Source organism: Neovison vison, chromosome 14 (genome assembly GCF_020171115.1).
Source record: "Neovison vison isolate M4711 chromosome 14, ASM_NN_V1, whole genome shotgun sequence".
Classification (NCBI taxonomy): Eukaryota; Metazoa; Chordata; class Mammalia; order Carnivora; family Mustelidae; genus Neogale; species Neogale vison.
Genome location: NC_058104.1, coordinates 29,038,075 through 29,056,998, shown reverse-complemented (window position 1 = coordinate 29,056,998; position 18,924 = coordinate 29,038,075). Strand labels below are relative to the sequence as shown.

At 50.6% G+C, this 18,924-nt stretch overlaps 1 protein-coding gene across 2 annotated transcripts in view; it reads right to left on the bottom strand.

The window, feature by feature from the left end:
• XYLT1 (xylosyltransferase 1) overlaps positions 1–18,924 on the bottom strand; it is a 542,359-nt gene that overhangs the window by 127,212 nt on the left and 396,223 nt on the right. For both annotated transcript variants that reach the window (XM_044233187.1, XM_044233186.1), the window contains exon 3: positions 3,968–4,478. In XM_044233187.1, the coding sequence (XP_044089122.1) occupies positions 3,968–4,478 (511 nt within the window). The remainder of the gene's footprint in view (positions 1–3,967; positions 4,479–18,924) is intronic.

Here is an 18,924-nt window from a genome sequence, read left to right as displayed (position 1 = left end):
CCCCCTGCCTGTCGCCCGGGAGAACCACTGTGTGTCACCCGGCTGCTCAGGCCTGAGTTCCTGGTCAGGTGGCAGCCATCCCTCCTCCAAGCCGACTGCTTTCTCTGGAACTTCTCACACTGGCTCCCCGCTCGTTCTCCACCTAAAAATGAAGGCTTGCAGACACGCAGGCCGCAGGCAGCATGAGTCCACTGGCCCCCCCGACACAGCAGAGGGTGAACTGTAGGAGGGATGGGGGGGTTGGGGGTGCACGAGGGGGGCCTTTCTTGGGACATTTTCACTCAAGATGGAGGAAGGTGACGAAGCTTCCAGATATGTAACTGTTCCCATTGTAACGAGGCATTAAGAGCTGTATGACCAGCAGCTGGCACCAGAATGCCGGTTACAGGCAGAACGGTCTTTATCAAGGAAGGCATCCACCAGGAAAGCTACCTCTGCCCTTGGCCAGGGTTAGCACGATCCCTGTGGCCAGGGCTTCTAGGGGAGACACAGTCCAAGAAGACTTCCCCGAGGAGGCGGCCAGACAAGGTGGGGTACAATGGGGGGGGTGCAGGTAACAGCGGTGGGGGGAGGTTGGAAAGAGCAGGAGCCAATGCCTGAGCCACTCGGGGGCCATGTCTGAGGGACGGAGCAAGAGAGATGTGGCCAGGCAACAGAAAATCACCATCAAGGAGGCCTTCCATTCTCTCCTCTTCTCAATGTCTCCTTGGCTGATTACACCACTGATGCCAACAGCCCAACATCCCCTTCCCTCTACCTCCCCTCCACACCGAGCATTTGATACTCATGTCCCCACTATGGCCAGCAATCCTAGGAGGAAAGGTAGGAGAATCTGTGTCCATTTCACAGATGAGGAAGTTGAGGCAATGGGAGGTTAGAGTGACACGACTAGTAAAGTCACAACGAGGATTCAAAACCCAGTGGCTGGAGAAAACCTCTTTTTTCCAGCCCAAGCCACCCTTGGCATTCCGTCTGACATGGCTGTGTCTCCGTGAAACAGTAGGCAGTCCAGCCGGAGTGACAGAGGAGGTGTGACTGAGGAGCCCGAGGAAGGGACAGGAAGCCCAGGCAATTGTGGGGGGTGTGGTGGGGATGGGGCTGCCTGGTTGAGGAAGAGGGGAGGTCAGGGGATGTTCTGGTGGCTGCAGTGAACTCAGGGCCCTGTGTGGGATTAGAAATAACCCTGAGGCCAGGGTTGATAGCGGATGGGGGTAGAGCCCTCAATGTACCTCACTCTTGGTGGCTATCCATGGGGGGGGGTACACAGATCCCTCCTTTCCTTGCAAAAATGGGTCACCCTTCCCGCTGTTTTCTCCAGGAGCGGAGTGAAGTAGGCAAATCACAAAGGCAGTGGACATCTCTATAGGGAGCAACCCAGTTCCTGGGGTTCTAGACTCTTCTTCTTCCTTGAGCTGTACTAAGGTGAGAGGAGGGGAAGGATGGGTGTGAGTGCAGGGAGCAGGAGCCCTTCACAAAAGTCACCGTTCAAACGCTAGTTCCTTCCCTCTGGAAGGTTCCGGCTGCCCACCGTTCTATCCAACTTCCGGCATCCTGCTGGCTGCAGTCTGGGTGATGTGGCGTTTGACATGGTGACAAAGCCAGCGCGTGCAAATGCGTGTATTTACACACATATTACATCTCCTTCCCTCCCACCTCCATCTCCTCATTTAGCAGGAAATAAAAGGACCACAGGGCTGAAGCTCAAATCCCTCCTAAGTGGAGGGAAATCCGGGTGTCATGGTTTCCAGAAAGGGAATACAATCTCCGTATGGGGTGTAATTACATCTTAGCTTTCTGCAGAAGAATAGTTTATGGCTTAAATGCTATTAATTGTAAGCCGTTTTGTTCCACGGGAAGTTGTTCATTGATAACTACCCAATTAGGGTTATTTTGCAATTAGTCTATTCACAGTAAATTTATTGCAAAAGGGGAGGCTGTCGTGCAGCAAATTAAGGCAGTGCCGGGCTGGGTGTGCAATGGCTCTTAAATGCCAATCTTATTAACCAGCTCAGAGGTCCCGGGAGGGTGTGCCATCTTGGCGGATGTGGGTGAGTCCACGGGGAAAGCCCGAGCAAACTCACGCTGCATGACCACGCCGGGGTGGGGGTTGGGGGGGGTTGTTTCAGCACGACCAGGCGGAGCATGGGGGTCCCTGGCCTCTATGGGTGATGCCAGCCCTCTTGATTTTTCATCACCTTCCTCCCTTCTCCTTGCAAGGATACAGAGGACAGAAAAATACAGTGTACGGGGCTGCAGGACCTCCCTGAGGTCTGATGATTGGAACTCAAGGGACACCTTCTGTCACCTGAGGAGGGGAAGGCCATGGGTAGGGAGGCAGGTCCTGGGATAGATCAGCTCTGCTGTCCACTAGCCATGGCCCTCTGACCAAGTACTAAACCTCTCAGCCTCCATGGCCTCATCAATGCAATGGGTTGCTAACAGACCTACCTCCTAGGGTTGGTGTGAGGCTTTGATGCGCTCTAAGGTGAAAACTGTGTTATATTGACTGTTACATGGGTTCGGTATCCAGCGGGGGTAGGGCCCACCGGCCAAATCCCATCCACCGCCTGCTTTAGTCAAATGAGAACTAGTGGAAGATAACCGAGTGCATGGTGTACGTGTTGTCCACGACTCCTTCTTGCTCTAACGGCGGTGTGGGTGGCCGGTGTAGACACTGTACGGCTCACAAAGCCTCATTTATTTGTTCTCTGACCTTTGCAGGAGGAGAACTGTGACCCCTGGTATATAATGAGTGCCCAATATTACTTTCACGGAAGGGCATTCAACTCAGGCCCCCAATACTCCTCTGCCAAGCCAGGTTCTGGAAACTTCTTCCTCTATTCATTTATCCCTCTACTCCATCAGCCAAGTCCCATCAAGAATAGAAATGTGAACTGCGTGGACAGCTTGGACTCGGGTTGAAATACGAGGGAGAAACAAACCCTTTCTTTTTACGTCTTTCCTTTTGAAAGACGGTATAGTCCTGATACATATTTACTGCCACAAACTCAAGAAGTATGGACTGACAGCGAGTGAAAAGCTGAAGGTGTCTGTACCCTTCGTGACGGGAAACAAGTGAGGGCTTTCCTGGGTGTCCTTCCATAGCACTTACACGGCCGCTCCCTACCTTACTCAAATCCTAAAAATCTGGAAAAAAAAAAAACCCAAAACCAAAAAAACAAAAAACTGAAGCTCACGAGACAGAGCCAACCTCACAGGGCGGCGGATGGGCTGAGCTGATCGAAGGCACGGTGCCTTGTGCAAAGCCTGGCGCGTAACCGCCTCATAAGGCCCACCAGCAAGGCCGGTGCACGACCCAGCCAAGGGCCCGTCAGCACAGATATACACGAGTAACACCTCACCTGTGCAAGTGTCCCCTCCACCTTCGGAGGGCCCCTCCGCTGAGCTTACAAACGCCACTATTAGAGCTCAGACCTCTCTCTGCACCGCAGAGCAGGGAATGTCATTCGCCACTGGCCGTCAGCCCACAGAAGAGGGCCCAGCACAGGACAGGACGTGGGGACAGACAGACGGTGGGGAGGAGAGAGGAAGAATGGAAGGGAGGAAGGAATTTTCACTGGAGGAAAAACAGGAAGGTGGTTTTTTAGAGCCTCCTAAGTCAACGCAACCAATCTGAAACTTTTCAAATCATGTTCAATTACAACAAATTTGTGTCAATTTTAATCCTGATACTCCGCTGAGATAGAGAACCAATGCGAATTGATACAATCACCTCAGATTCCTCACCAGCCCTGATTTCCTGTTATTTTAGCAGCTGCCATCGAGGCAACTGGTTCAAGCTGGAACAAAAGGTCAGGTGATTTTGCAAAGGTTTTCTCACACACAACTTCAGAATTCAAACAGTACCAGAAGGAAAGAAATCTCGTGTGCTGATCGGGGGTTTGGAAAATGGGGAGCCGGATGGGACTGGGCAGGAGGAAGAATTGGAACTGGGGCTGGAACTCACCTTCCAGGGGGCAGAATCGTGTCACCTTCTTGGGCATCAGCAGCCCTAGCTTGTGGCGACAGTAGGTCTCCCCGATCTCCTGGCGGCAGTGTTTGGACTTGGAGCGGGACAGTGCGGAGATGGCCTCTTTGCCCGAGATGTCGCACTTGGGCGGCTGGTCTTGCTTCAGCTCAGGGGAGCTGCCCCCGCTTTTCCTGGTGTGGGGCTGTCCTGGGGCATCCTTCGCACGGCTACTGTTCACCGTGGCTTTCTCCCCAGGAGGCAGCACCTCGTTGGTGCCTTTGCCTGGGAACGAATGTCCCTTCCCCTTCTCCTCCTGCTCCAGCTTCCTTTTCAAAAGCTCCTTCTGTCTACTCGGGGCCTTCTTTGCCAACTCAGGCTGGTGCTTTTGCTTCTGAGTTCTGGGTGCGAAGTTGCTGTTGTCCACATTCTCAAAGTCTTTGGGGACTGAGTTCTCGTTGTTGCTGTCTGTCCGCACTTTCTCTTTTGGACGGTGAGAAAAGTAGCCATCCTGGAGAAGATGGGAAGGAACACAGAAGAGCAACATCACTAGGTGGTCATGCTAAGTAGCTTGGCCCTTGCAGAGCGGAGCACAGAGTTTTGGAGGTCTGTGTCCCGGTTTCATGCCATACCTTTGCTACAAGCTTAACTTCAAAGTAGAGTTTTCTGTCTGAACCTCAATTTCCCCATCTGGAAATTAAAAGCAGTTCCAACCAGAAACTACTAAGGCTTTGAAAACTCTCAAGTGCTCTATGATTCTCAATGCTTTGTTACTAACTACACCTTCAAGTAAGTTTCTTTTGAGTGTCTCTGCCTTTGGATTATGGACATTTTGCTGCAGTTTCCTGTTTAAATTCTAGCAGAGAGTTCCGTGATGGTTCATTTAAGGGCTAGAAATGCCATAATAAAATTATAAGGGAAGAAAATATCGGTGGGATATCATATTCTACTGCCTTTAGGACATGCTCGCAGTTCTATGTCCGTAAGAGAAATCAGACTGAGCAAGACTTAATTCTGAGGAAGAGACCTCTTAGCTGTTTTGGAGGGGAACGGACCCTTTGCGTTAAGTTCTTTACAATGAATCCCAGGAAGGATGCAAGCTTGTGACACTCTTGTGTTTGGCCTCTGACTCCTGAAGTTTGTACCTGGGACAGAACTGATTAAGTCACCCTGGAGGGCAAGAGAAAGGTCAAGAGTCATTCTGGAGACAATGCATGGTATGGATCTTTCCCAGAAGGCAGGGGGCCCCAACTCAGCTTCCCCAGGCATAGGAAGGGCCTGGCAGTTTTGAGCTGAGAGCAAACGTACCATTCGACTAATACCCCATATCATTTCCAAAATATGTTGCTGCTGCTTTGAGCCCATTAAAAACACCTTAACCTGAAAGTGTATCCACTGCTCCAAAGCTAGCCCCAAAGGGGACCGCTAAAGTTACAGAGAATGCTAATTGGCTCCACAAATCTACCCTGTTGCTATAGAAACACAATGGCCATGGGTAGCAATTTGAGGGAAGACCTCCCCTTTGGTTCTCTTATATGTGTCTGTTAACAGTTCCCAGGGAAGAGGACGGTGGGACAGAACCACGGAGACAGGGCTGGTGCCCGGCAGTGGCTCACAGGGCAGCTGGCATGCCCCAGGGCCCGTACTCTAGCAGCTCAGCCAACTGTGGCCCCCGGGGGCAAAATCCTGTGCATCATCTGCTTTTGTCAATAAAGTTTTATTGAAAAACTGCCATACCTGTTCGGTTATGTACTGTCTGGCTGCTTTCCTATTATGATAGCAGGAACGAGCATGGCAATATTACCCATCTGGCCTGCCTAAATATTTCTATCTACCCCTTTCAGAAAAAGTATGCAGACACCAGCTCTCCAGCATTAGGAATTTAGCAAGTTGCTATCCCCTGGGTTTGGTTCAGTTGTCCCTGCCCCCAGGGCCCTCATCTGGCCCAGTAACGGTTTGGAAAACAAGCTGTACCTGGCCGCCCCTTTCTTGCCCTTGCTCCATCTCCCAAACATCAAGCACCCAGTTCCCCTACAGAGTGCAGGCCTTAAGAACTGAAAATGGACTCTTAAATCCTCATGGGCACTCTGTAAGTTGAACATGGCTCTCGTTCTTGTTTTGCACGTGAGGGACTATTTGCAACTTGCCCAGCTGGCTGGTGCTGAAGCTGGGATGTGTCCGTGCACCCGTGGCCTGGGCAGCTAGTTCTACTCGCCACTTCCAAGGAGCTACAGAAGCCCTCTGACCACCCCCATCACTCTGTCCCCGTGAGCACCGCCGCCTGGCTTTGTACCACAAGATCCGGCTCTGTTCCCAACAACTCCCGCCCAGCTACAAGGATCTAGAAGAGCCATGTCATCTCCTAAGAGCCATCTCAAGCCTGGCCAGTGGCCCATCGGGTGGCAAGAAGTCACACAGAAATAGGGACAGTAAGTAGGGCCACAGGGCACTGAGAGCTCAAGGCAGCAGGAGGTAGGAGGTAATGGGGTAGAGATGAGAAAAGAGATACTAAGAAGGGAGAGCTGAGTCTGTATTGGGTCAGAGCACGGTGGCTGGTGACACACAGGGCTGACATTATATTCTGGTCTGTGAAGGGGAAACTGCCAGTTCTGACATCTGGTTCCAGGCTTTCTTACCTGCCCACGCACCTTGCAAGAAATCACCCCGGTGAGGCACGGTTCCTGCTCCTGTCACCCAACTGAACCCCCCTGATGTTGACTTTTCCCCTTCTTTCTGTCCAGAGGCCCTTTGAGAATCCAAACAGCTTCTCAGATGCCTTTTCTGAGCACTGGCCCCCAGCCAGGCACCATATACGAAGTGACTCCAAGGTATCATTTGCTGGGTACAGACCATCTCCCCGTAAGGAGATATTCTCCCTGCCCTTCAACAGAAAGAGAAGCCAAGGCTTGTCGCTCTAACATTCTTGAGCGCACACCAGGTACCAGGGACCAAACTAAGCCCTGGCAAGTGCTATCTCACCGAAGCTTCAGAAATGACTTGTACTGCAGGGACTACTACTGTTCCAGCCACAAAAGAGGCGGGGAAAGCTCGAGGATGTTTGGTAACTTGCCCAAAGTCATCTGGGGGAGGTAGTGAACTTGTACTTGTCTGATTCTTCAACTTGTTACTGCCTCTTATTTGGCTAAAAGGTAAATCGAAGAGCATTTAGCTCCCCCTTCTCTACTGGAGGTGGGGGAGTCCGAGGGGTGTCACCCTCTTTGCTCACGGGAGCCTAGGTTGAGATGGAAATGGATAGGGGGGAGCCGGTTTTCCACAAAACTCTTGACAAATATTTCTGTTCTTTTTTGCTAGAAACAGGATAGGGCTGTATTTCCTATGCCCCACAAATTAGGCACAGCCAAGCGACTTGCTGTGGCCAAGAGCAGTGATCAAAAGCAAGGCACAATTTGCCATATTCCCCTTTCCTCCACAGCCTCCAACCACACTCCCGATGTTCAAGGTCCTGTCTCCCTGAGCGAGGCTAGCGTAGAGCGGAGATCAATTCTTGAGGGGCAGAAATAAACCTCTTACACTTCCCGTCACTGACACACGGGGATCTCTGTTACTGCAGCACTGTCTGACTCACTCTGAGTGAAACAGGAGCCCACCTGACTGGCTTTCTTCCTCCTTGCTGTCCTCAGACACAGGAGCCAATTTTTGGGGTGGTGTTTTTTGGTTTTGCTTTGTTTCTTGGCTTCTGACCAAGAATCAGCTGGATGAGTACCGATGTCCAAAAACATGAATTTAAATTCCATCCCACAAAGGCAGAGACTAAGAGTCTGTCCTCACAGTCATCTTCATCCTGTCTCATGAGACAGAGCCCAAGTATTATTCTTGGGTTGCTCTCTTCCCTTGTTAACAGAGGACTGCAAATCTGGCCCTGTGCAGAAAATCTCCACAATCCACCGATTTCAAAAGCTCACGTTCTCTGCCACTTTCTGGCAGAACTTGTCCAAGCAAAACCAGACACAGGAAACACTACAATCAATGAAGCTAATCTGACCATCGGAGAGTGGCCCATTCCTCTGGTTAATTTGTGATATCAGGACCAGGCGCCACCATCGATTCTAATATAACTTTTGATTAATACATGTCGTCTACTCAGAGAGGCTTCCACAATGGGGATGATTAGCTCGGTGTTGCCCTGTGGCCTTCCGCCTGGCCCCAGACGCTCCACAGCTGCCAAGGAAAATCAGATGATTTGAGTGTAAGAGGGAAAGGAAAAATTTGTCTTCAGGAATGAAGAGTTCACAGATATTAGACAGCTTCCAGAAAAGTCAGTGAGGGGCACAGTCAGCAAGGACCAGACATCTTTCAGAGGCCCAGAACCTCCTGGCTCACTGAGGCAATTCTGATTCCTAGAGAGTTGATGCATTCTCCTTCACAATGCCCCCATTCTGTTCTTTCCTTTTAAACTGATTTAAGAAAGCACGCACGAGTAGGGGAGAGGAACAGAGAGAGAGGGAGAAGTCAACTCTCCACTGAGCAGGGAGTCCGACTTGGGGCTTAAGCCCAGGACCTTGAGATCATGACCTAAGCCAAAGGCTGATGCTTAACCCACTGAGCTGCCCAGGGGCCCCTGTTCTTTTTTAAATTTTATTTTATTGTGTAAGGACATTTAACATGAGACCTACCCTCTCAATAAATTTTTGGGTGCATGATTCCATACTACTACCTACAGGTGTGACATCGTACGGAACATCTCTACAACGTGTTCATCTCGTACCACTGAGACTTGATGCCCCTTGATTAGCAATTCCCTACTTCCCCCTTCCCCCAACCCCCAACAACCACGGTTTTACAGATTATCTGAGTGTGAATATTTTAGCTGTCTCATGTAAGTGGGTTCACGTGGTATTTGTCTGTGACTAGCTCATTTCATCTTGCGTACTGTCTTCTAGGTCCATCCATGCTCTTGCACATGGCACGATTTCCTTCCTTTTTCAAGGCTGAATAATATTCTGCTGTTTGCCACATTTTCTTTAGCCATCCATCCCTTGATGGACCTAAGATATCCTTCACCTTCCTGGAAATTCTTCACCTGCACACCAAAGGTAGATAGGTCTCTGCTCTTCTTTCTCTGGAGAATTAAGAGCCAGAAATGCAAATCCAGGCTGTCTTTCCTATGACAAGCAGCGTGGGGAGGTTTCTAGGCAAATACATCTAAGATAACCATCATGTCCCCAGCACTCGCACACCTGCTACTCCATGCCTTGTACCCTTCATCCTCTCAAACACGCAGGGAAGCAGCAAGTAGTAGTCCTAATTAAGGGGAGGAAACGAAGGCACGGGGAAGTTAAATGACCAAGGTCATGCTGTTAGAAATGAAGTGCTTCAAACCCCCTATGCCTCAGTGACCCCATCTGGAAAATGGGAACGATGATGATACTAAAATACCTCATCGGTATTTTAGTGAGGTCAGTGCATGTCAGATTTCCGGAACGTGCCTGCCACCCAAAGCAGGAAGAATAATAACCACAGAACCCAGATTAGGTTTGCTACCAATTAACACTGGGCCTCAACCATCCCACCCCTGATGGCCTCTGCCTGAAGGACAGGCTGGTTATTATTTCCTCATTACAATCGACTAGCTGTGTCCCCTTTATTTTTAACCAATCCGACACTCTCACCTTGAGTTATTTATGTAAATGCAACCCTTTGACTTATTTTATTTTAATGTACTTATTACAATGATTGTACATTCAAATGTTTGCTTGAGAGCTCCTGAACTCTAATTGCTCTGCTGCTGTCTTACCTCTAAGCTGCTGCTAGGATCCATTTTTATTCTAGAGAAATAATTAAATGCAATAATGTCCTCCATTCCCATTCAACCTTGGGCACGTTTAGAGCCAATTTCAATCAGGTAGAAATATGCTAAACACAATATGGCTCTGAGAGGCGGGGTATGTGACCGGGTACGTGACTGAACCCGGGTTCCTTGTCCTGTTCTGGAGAGTTGGGAGGTGGGTGGCTGTGTTTTGTAAGCTATCTACTCACTGATAAACCTTTGTTCTTATTTGTGTGTGTGTGTGTGTGTGTGTGTGTGTGTGTAAAAAGAAGACTGGACGGGGAAGGAGAAGACCCGGGTGCCTGTCTTGTTTTGGAGATTGTCCAATTTTCTCGTCTGTAAAATGACAGGTCCTGTATGCGTGTTACTAAACATTCTGTGAATTAGGCATTAATCAATATGATTGACTAACAAAGTTCTGCCCTTCCAGCTCATTGGGAAATAATCTGATGGACCCTGAGAGACCGGGGATGGAGGAGTACATGGCCCCTTCCAGGGGTGTCACGTCTACTCCCTGACCCATCTTTTCCTCGTTATCTCTAGCAGCTCTTGAACACGGGACACATCATTTCATCTCTCTGAGCCTTAGCTTCCTCATCTAATTGGGTGTTTTGAGGCTGGCATCTACTTCCCAGGAAGTACTGATGAAGCACAGAACATTCTGGACACATGGCAGGGCGGGGGATGCTGAAGAAACATGCATCTATTAGAAAACCCACGCTCGGTGCTTAAATGTCCCATGTTCCGTCCCAAGCCCACTGCACATACTGATCTGTGGAATCCTCATGACGACCCTATGCAGGAGATGCTCCATTTTTCTCCCCAGGTTTTGGAGGGGAGCACTAAGGTTCAGGGATGTGAGGATCTGAATCCAGATCTAAGAAGGGGAGGAGGCAAAATTTGAACCAGGAAGTCTGGGTCCAGCAGCCACGTCCACCCACACCACACGGCCTCTCAGCAGCTCTGAGGAAGAAGGATGATGCCAAAGGGAAACCCTGGCCAGGCAAGCTGTCCCCACCCGCTGGCTCATCACGACCAGTTTATGGCTTCCTTTTGTGCCACAGAGACGCTCAGCCAGATGAGCGGTGGTTGCTGTTGAACTCAGTGTCTGAGGCTTCAGTCCAGTCACCAGGGTGACCAAGGCCATTGGGAGGGACACTGGGGGAGAAGCCCGCACCTGCTTCCAAAAGGACCTCAATGCCAGGGTAGAGGAGGAATGGAGGGGCAGTGTGCATGGCTGCACCCAATTAGAATATGCAATTACCCAGGCTGCCAATGCAAATAGACCTAAGCCAGGCCCCTGGCCCGGCTCATTGGCATGCATCAAACGTGGCTGGGCTGGCCAGCACTTGAAGCCCGTGGGCCATGCAGGGCATGGGCAGGCCCTTCTTGAATAGAACTCTTAATAATAAGCTTGGTGCAATTTAGCCAACTGAGTTATGGTAACAGGAAACACAGCAGGGGGTCAGGAAGGAGGGGGTCAGGAAGGAGAGCACTGGATTGATAGCGCTGACTTGGGAGTCCAGCCTCTGCCCTGGGACCCCAGGAGAGAGGAAAAGAGAAACTCTCAGAGCCTCAACTTTCTCATTTACTAAATAGGGGGTAAGAGGACTAAGTTGGCAATGGCGAGGTGGAGACTCAAGAACAGAGCACACTTACATTTAATTCTATTTAACGAGAGAACACTTAGCACGGTGCTTGGTATATATTCAGCACTCAGTAACTTGGAGCACGATGACATTTTTAGTGGGCCCCTCACTGTCACATGATGAGGAGGCCTTTGTAAAGGCAGGGAGGCGAGGCCAAGCAAGACACAGCGTACTCAGATCTGGCCTCTGCCACTTGCTCAGTGGGTGGCCCTGGGCACAACCCCTAATTGTGTGACCCTCAGTTTCCCTCTCTGTAAAATGGACATAATAACTAGTGCTCCCTCTTGGGGGCTTCTCTGAGAGTTAAAAGGGTTAATATATGTAACGCATTTAGCAAAATGCCGAGAACTTAGTCAATGTTACCTATAATTTATTAAAACAGAGTTGTGGCTTGCACTGGTGGTCTAGTGTGGTGGTTCTAGAAATGTGGTTTGGGGCTTCCCGCCGGATCCTGAGACCTCATGGAGGGGATCTTTGGGTCAGGATTTCCATCAAAAGACAAAGACGTCCTGTTCCTTTTTTCTCTCCTTCCCTCACAAGCTCACAGTGGAATTTTCCAGAGGCCACATGAGGTGTGAAATCCCAGCAGATTGAAAGCAGGAGCAAATGTGAGAATCCAGCTGTCTTCTATTAAGCCGAATATCACAATGATTTGCAAAATGTAAAACAATGACTCTTTTCACAAGGTTTGTTTTGGTTGTGGAAAACATACATATTTTTCATAGGTCTGTTGACTTGTGTAGAAATGTAACCACGTAGATCATGGTTATTTTAATTAATGCACATAAAGGTGACTTAAATGTCAATATATAGTAAATTATACACACGCACACACACACACACACACACAAGCTTCTTGGGAGTCCACAATGTTTGAAAGTATTTGGGGGTCCTGAGACAAACAAGTTTAAGAACTTTGGCATAATGCATACTTGTAATCATCAATGCCTTCTCATTTCTAAAATAAAAAGTTTAGGCCTTTTTCACTTCCAGTGCTTTGCTACAGGCCAAGCCTTTGGATTTATACTTTACTTACATACACGATAAATACACACAAGATAGAAATCTAGGTCAAGTGGAAATAGGGTGCTGTTAACTACTTTTATAGGGAAAGAAGCAGCAGCAGGAGCCCAGATCCCTGAGGGCCTGGGACTGTCCTCGGGGAGGGAGAGGGACCTGCTGACAAAGTTTCCCCTTGACCAAATTCTAGCCAGGCTCCTGGGAGCCCCTTCTCAACGAGGCCTCAAGCTTGGCCTATGAAGACTGGAACAAACACTTACGCAGTCTGTGATAGCTTGAGGCCGCACTCTGAAGCTGATACCAGCCCCCTCTTATAGTGCCTACCTGAGAAAATTCAGTGCTACACGAAGAATTTAGTTTGTTCCAGCCACCCCTCGAGGACAGTGCTCCTGCGTCCTGGCCTCCATGGGAGGTTACAACCTAACTCGGACGCATGCCCGTCAGCAACCCCAAATCCATCCAGACTAATCCCCTCTTCCTGCTCTCTGCCATTTTTCCCTCCCCTTGCTCCACGGAGCCCCCATGGACCCCTCCCTATTCCCTTATCATCCTCTGAAAATGCAGTCATCTATCACTGGAAGTGGAATCCGGTTCACACTTACCTCCTTCCCCTACTACAACAGTATGCGACCAATTAAAATCGGTCCTCGCGGCTTTGTCTGGTTCTGACACAGCCTAAGCCACATGCTGTGGACCTCCCCTCCACACACAGTACCTTCACCTCGGGGCCCAAGCTCGGGCGGCCAGCAGAAGCACACTCAGAGGCCAACACAGGCTTGGCCCACGAGCTCCTTCCAGCCCCAGCAGGTGGATGTGATGGGGACACTCAGATGGGAACACGTGCCCAGTGCCCCAGGACTGCGGGCAGGTGGGTGGTGGCAGGGGGAGATCTATACCTGTGTCTTCTGCTGTTTCCTTGCTGGACAGTGTAAGAGACAGATGTGCGCAGAGAGCCGAAGGAGGAAGCAATGATGGTGGAACAGGACCAGAGGAAAAGGGAGGCAAGCAAGTCCAAGTGCAAGTGGGAGCTAGAGGAGGGAACAAGGTAAGCTGACCCTGCCGCCATGGGGTCATGTGCCAGGCACCCCACCATGCACTTCCCTGGCGATGGCTTATCCAGCCCTCCCAACAGCCTCAACACGCAGGTTAGGGTCTGCCAACAGCAACCCAATGAAGCTCTATTGGAACATGGCCACACCCGCTGGGGAGTAGAGTCTCTAACACGGCACTGGCCTGCCAAGCTGAAATCTGGCCTTTGCAAAAAAAAAAAAAAATGGCGACTGCTTCAAATGAGCAAACTGAGGCCAGGCCAGGCTTGCTCAAGGTCATCTGGAGTGTGGGAGATGGGGTTGGATTCCAGGGACAATGAGGCTGGTGGGTCAGATGCAAGGACAGAGAGAGAGGGAAGAAGAGCTTTCAAGGAAGGACGACCACCTCCGCTGGTGGTGAAACAGAACGGCCAGCATGTAGAAAGGGTCTTTGGGGGGGAGGCCTTCTATCTGGTTTTAAAAAAAGGCCTGAGGTCGGCCCCTTCTGAAATACCGTTTGCACACAGCCTGCCTGCTCCTGCAACAGTCCAACCCTTCACACAGAGGCCCCCAGGACCCAAAGATGGAGACACAAAGGAGGAAAGAAGATGGGGCGGGGGGATGAGCAACCCAATCCTGCTTCAATGACAAAGCCTTCTGGATACCTCCACAACAGGCCCCCACGGTGACACAGCTGACACTTGGGTAGGCTGACATCTGTTGTGGGGGTGTCCTCTGCATGGCGGGCTATTTGGCAGCATCTATGACTTCTACCCATGCAAGGCCACAAAGACTCCTCATGAAAACCAAAACATGTCTCTAGACATTGCCAAGTGTCCCCGGGGTGCAGGGGCAGGGCGGGGGGCGCACACAAAATCACCCTCTATGGAAAAGTCTGGCTCTGGGGGGCACGAGCTCCAAAGGGCGACGCTAGCAGGCCTCACATGCTTGAGCTCTGCCCCCATCACGGAACAGCAGCACTGCGTGACCAGACAAAGCAGTCAGAACAGCAAAACTCAGCCAGGAGGAAGATGGACAGCCAGAGAAGGGCCTGATTAACCAAGCAATGGTGCTTGTGAGGGGGAGGAGGAAGGGGGGAAGAGGTAGTCAGGAGAAAGTAGCCCTGCTTGGGGGAAGTAGGAGGAGGGTTAGGGTCCCCTGCTGGGCAAGGAGAGGCGTAGTCAATCAGAGCATGGACCATCCCTGAGCGGCTGGCACATCCCTTCATTTAAGGCAGAGGTCACCCCTGGGCCCCAAGTTTCCATCATATGCAGAGATGCTTGGTTTGCTCTGTAGAGACTTTTCATCTGTTGGGTTTTAAATCCCAGTCAACATTTCAAATTCTGGATATTTCATCTACAAATCTGGACTTCAACCCTTTCTGGGAAACATCAGGGGAGCGGGCAGAGCTGGACTTGGATTTCCATGTGTGAGACTGTTTGAGGCGGAGTAGTGGCCACTGGTACCAAGAAGGGGCAACCATTCCACAGAGCATAACGGGTCCCCCCAAGCCCGGAGCATATCCCCTTACTCATGTGCAGACCTGGAGCCGGTAAGGCGCCACTGCTCGGAACCCAGGGCTCAGGATCATCAGATAACTAGGTACTGAGCCCGGCCTCCAAGACCTCAGAACCCCTGAGCAATCCTTTTACCCCAGGTTTTCCATGGAAGCAGGACTGCCCTCATGGGTGTCCTGAAAATGTGTGGTCGCGATGCTGGCTGCCCCAAGGACTGCAGGATGCTCGTGGCAGTTCGGGGGTGGGAGGACCCCAGAGCCCGAACAGCGCGTGGGGAACACACACTGCGGAGCATTTAAAAACGTCCTATATCCTCAGGACAGGTCTCTAAGATGTCAGGTGGGTGAGCAGCTCATTTTTAATTATGGGCACCAAGAACCTAACTCACATGGACCTAAGACACGGAGTCCGTTGGAGTGATTTTAACGGAACTGAATATTTGAGGAAAGTAAATACGGTTTAATTCAAGTGGAAATTTTTATGTCATTCAGACCACAGTTTCAGGGGATCCCATCATCACATCCACACAAGCTGTGGAGAGGCATCACCAACCCACACACCTGCTCTCCACCTACATCTGTAATTAATGAATTCTCGAGGATTCAACACAAGGCCCCTGACCTCTGTGTGTGACTTTTAGCCCCTCCAATGGGGACCCATCGGGGGTACCTCGATGGCTCCATTGGTTAAGTATCTGCCTTTGGCTCAGGCCGTGATCCCAGGGTTCTGGGATTGAGCGCCACATCGGGCTCCTTGCTCAGCGGGGAGCCTGCTTCTCCCTCTGCCTGCTGCTCCCCCTGCTTGTGCGGTCTGTTTCTCTCTGGCAAAAAAAAAAAAAACAAACCCAAAACAAAAAACCATCAGCTGGCAACATCAGCATGCCCTGACAGCAGGTTAGAAATGCAGAAATCAGGCTCCTGCCAGGGCAAACAGGATGAGAACGCGCATTTTGACAAGTTCCTCAGGGTGATTCCCCTTGTGCTTCAAAGTCTGAGAGGTCCCAGCCTAGTGCTTTTGTGTGTCTGATCATTTACAGAAGGAAATATATGTGATCTTTATCATAAGTTACTTTTATATGTTCTTTCCGTTATTATGAGGACAATATATTGATTGGTTTAGAGCTGTGAGTATAAGTAGGTTACAAGCAATGGATTCCATTTCAGGATAGATAAAAGGAATATTTTAAAAGATGTGTTGCAGGAAGGGGTCTGGGTTTGATGGTGTTGAGAATCGCTAGTTTAGTCATTCCGCAGACTTTAATTGGGTGCCTTCTTCCTGCCAAGCATGGCAGAGGCCAAGGCCAAGGTGGTAAATTAAGACATTCTTCCGGCTGCTGGGGGAGTTCAGGCACGGGAGACGCAAGTGGGCACGCATACCCATTACTTCAGTGCATGATGTGCATGATGAGAAGTGATGTGTGGTATGGTTTGGGACTCATCAAGGACGTGGCTCCAAAGAGAGGAGCGGAGGCTTCCCCAGAGAAAGCAATTTCCCAGCCCAATCTAGAGAAGAAAAGAGCTCATCCATGAGGCAGACAAAGAAACCAAGGGCGGGAGATACCAAGAAACCACAATCTTGGTAATAACAACCATCGTCACTAACATTTATCCTGAAGACAGTGCTCAACACTCAACACAGATTGTCTTTAAAGATCCCAGAACGGGGGCTCCTGGGTGGCTCAGTGAGTTAAGCCTCTGCCTTTGGCTCAGGTAATGATCTCAGGGTCCTGGGATCGAGTCCCACATCAGGCTCTCTGCCTGCTTCCCCCCTCTCTCTGCCTGCTGCTCTGCCTATTTGTGATCTCTCTCTCTTTTTCAAATAAATAAATAAAATCTTAAAACGATGTATTAATTAACTCGACGGGGCAGGGGGTGGGGGCATCCTTTCACAAAGTAGACTGCTGGCAAAACATCATGATAAATACCTTAACAATGTTAAGTATAATTTTATTTCCCAATTATACTTCAGTAGAGCTAGGGAGAAAAAGTCCCAGAGAACTATTTCGTAGATGTCATTAAGTAACAGGTCCCACATCACACATGGTTATTAAAGCCCACCCCTCAGCTTGCAAGGGGCATTAAGGACCAGCCCTTCTGAATGCCCCACGATTTCCAAGACGACCCCTAGGGGGTGACACCACCACCACCAGAGACCCTGGAAGAAAGCGCTTGATCCCTAAGAGCGCCGAAAGTCCTCAAGCAGGAGAGCGTCAGCAGGGAGAGGTTGGCTTGAACAACTCAGGTCCATGGATGAGAGTCCGTCCCCGCCTCACGGTCTCAGTCTCGGTTACTTGAGATGAACCCCAGCTCTGGACCCCAAACCCTGCCCCGCTCTTCATCGTGGCTTTCTTCTCCCACAGCCCTTCTTTACTTCTCCGGCCTCCGGGTTCTGGCCATCACCCTCTTAACACTGTCCGACTGAGGTCCTCCAGGAAAGGGCCCTTAAGGAGACAAATGGGCCTCCTGTTGATCAAAGACATCCAGCTTTCAGACCCATCCTTTCCATCTGCTGGGTCCCTGTCCCCAGCCCCGCACCCCGTCACGAGTGCGTAATGAATGACACACTTGTAAGCTCATTACTGCGGAGTCTCTGAAGAAACGTAAATGCTCACGGAGCCAGCGATAGAAATAAAGAGAGACGCCTGTAAATAAATAAATATATAAACAGCCACACATACACAAACCCAATTAATTTACAGCATCTGAAAGCCTGAACCACTTGGAGTGGGGAGAGAGAGAAAAAGAGAAAGGTGCCTAATACTGCCATCCACGTGATTTCAGAACTGAGCTCCCCAGGCAGCTGCCAATAAATTATTTTTACTATGCAGAGGTACAAATGAATATGCTGCTGCCACCCCCTAAATCTCCTTTACGAGCATGTGTTTGCCTGGGCCCCCTCTACCAGGGACAGGGGCTCCTGCGCAAGTTTTCATTGGCCACGTTCCCAAAGAAGGCTGCGGCTCTGCCGTCCCCCGCCCTGCCAACGGCCGGCGCCCCCACTCGTACTTCCTGCTTCCTCGTGAGCTCGGCATGACACGGCCAATGGTGTCTCTCCTGGAGGGCCACGGGGAAGAAGGGACAGGACGTCCATCCTGTTGAGGAATGACTGCTACCTTCTGGGCTCAGGGTCGCCACGGCTGGTGGGAAGGGATGCACCCTCTTCAGCCACACGGTTCACGAGACCCTGACATCAAGCTTCGGGGGAAGATGAAAACCTCATTGCAACCGACTTTAGGGTGTACTGCCTAAACATTCCAAAAGGAACATTCTGGACACGTTCTTCAGGGGTGGTGGGTCTGACGTGCATTTCCCAAACTGCCTAGTGAGGAGGCGGCAATGGGCAGTCACGGCCACTCAGACAAACGGAGTGTGTGGCCAAGGACACACTCTGGAGAAGCTCTCACAGACCGGAAACCTAGCTCTGCCACTCACTACCTGTGTGACCTTGGGAAAGTTAGTTAACCTCTCTGAGTCTTGGCTCCTTCGTAGGTGACATGCATATAATTGTATCTACACCCCATAGGGCTTACGAGAAGACGCGCTGACCTCCTGAGGGCAGAAGCACACTCCAGCGCACAGAGGCCGAGAGTCAACTCAAGGCAGCTGTTACTCCATCCAGAATTCGACCTGCGGGGACATTTCACGAGCAAATTCACGCCCACCAACTGAGTACCAAGGGGGTGCTAGCCCTGCCCTGGGCAGCAGGCCTAGGTCAAGGACTAAGCCAGATGCCTACCTTCAGGAAATTCCCCTTTTAGTAAAGTGAGCAGACAGCCAGTTCACCAGCTCAACGAAAAGGTAAGAACAGACAGTGTCGGTGGCGCTGGGGATGCCAGGCGAACGTCGCTTGTATGTTTTTATGCACCCATTTACAAGATGAGAGGCCAGAGGCTCCGAGAGGTTATCTCAGCCAGTAGAGGAGCCAGGCTGTGTGGCCCCAGAGCTGAGAGAGCGAG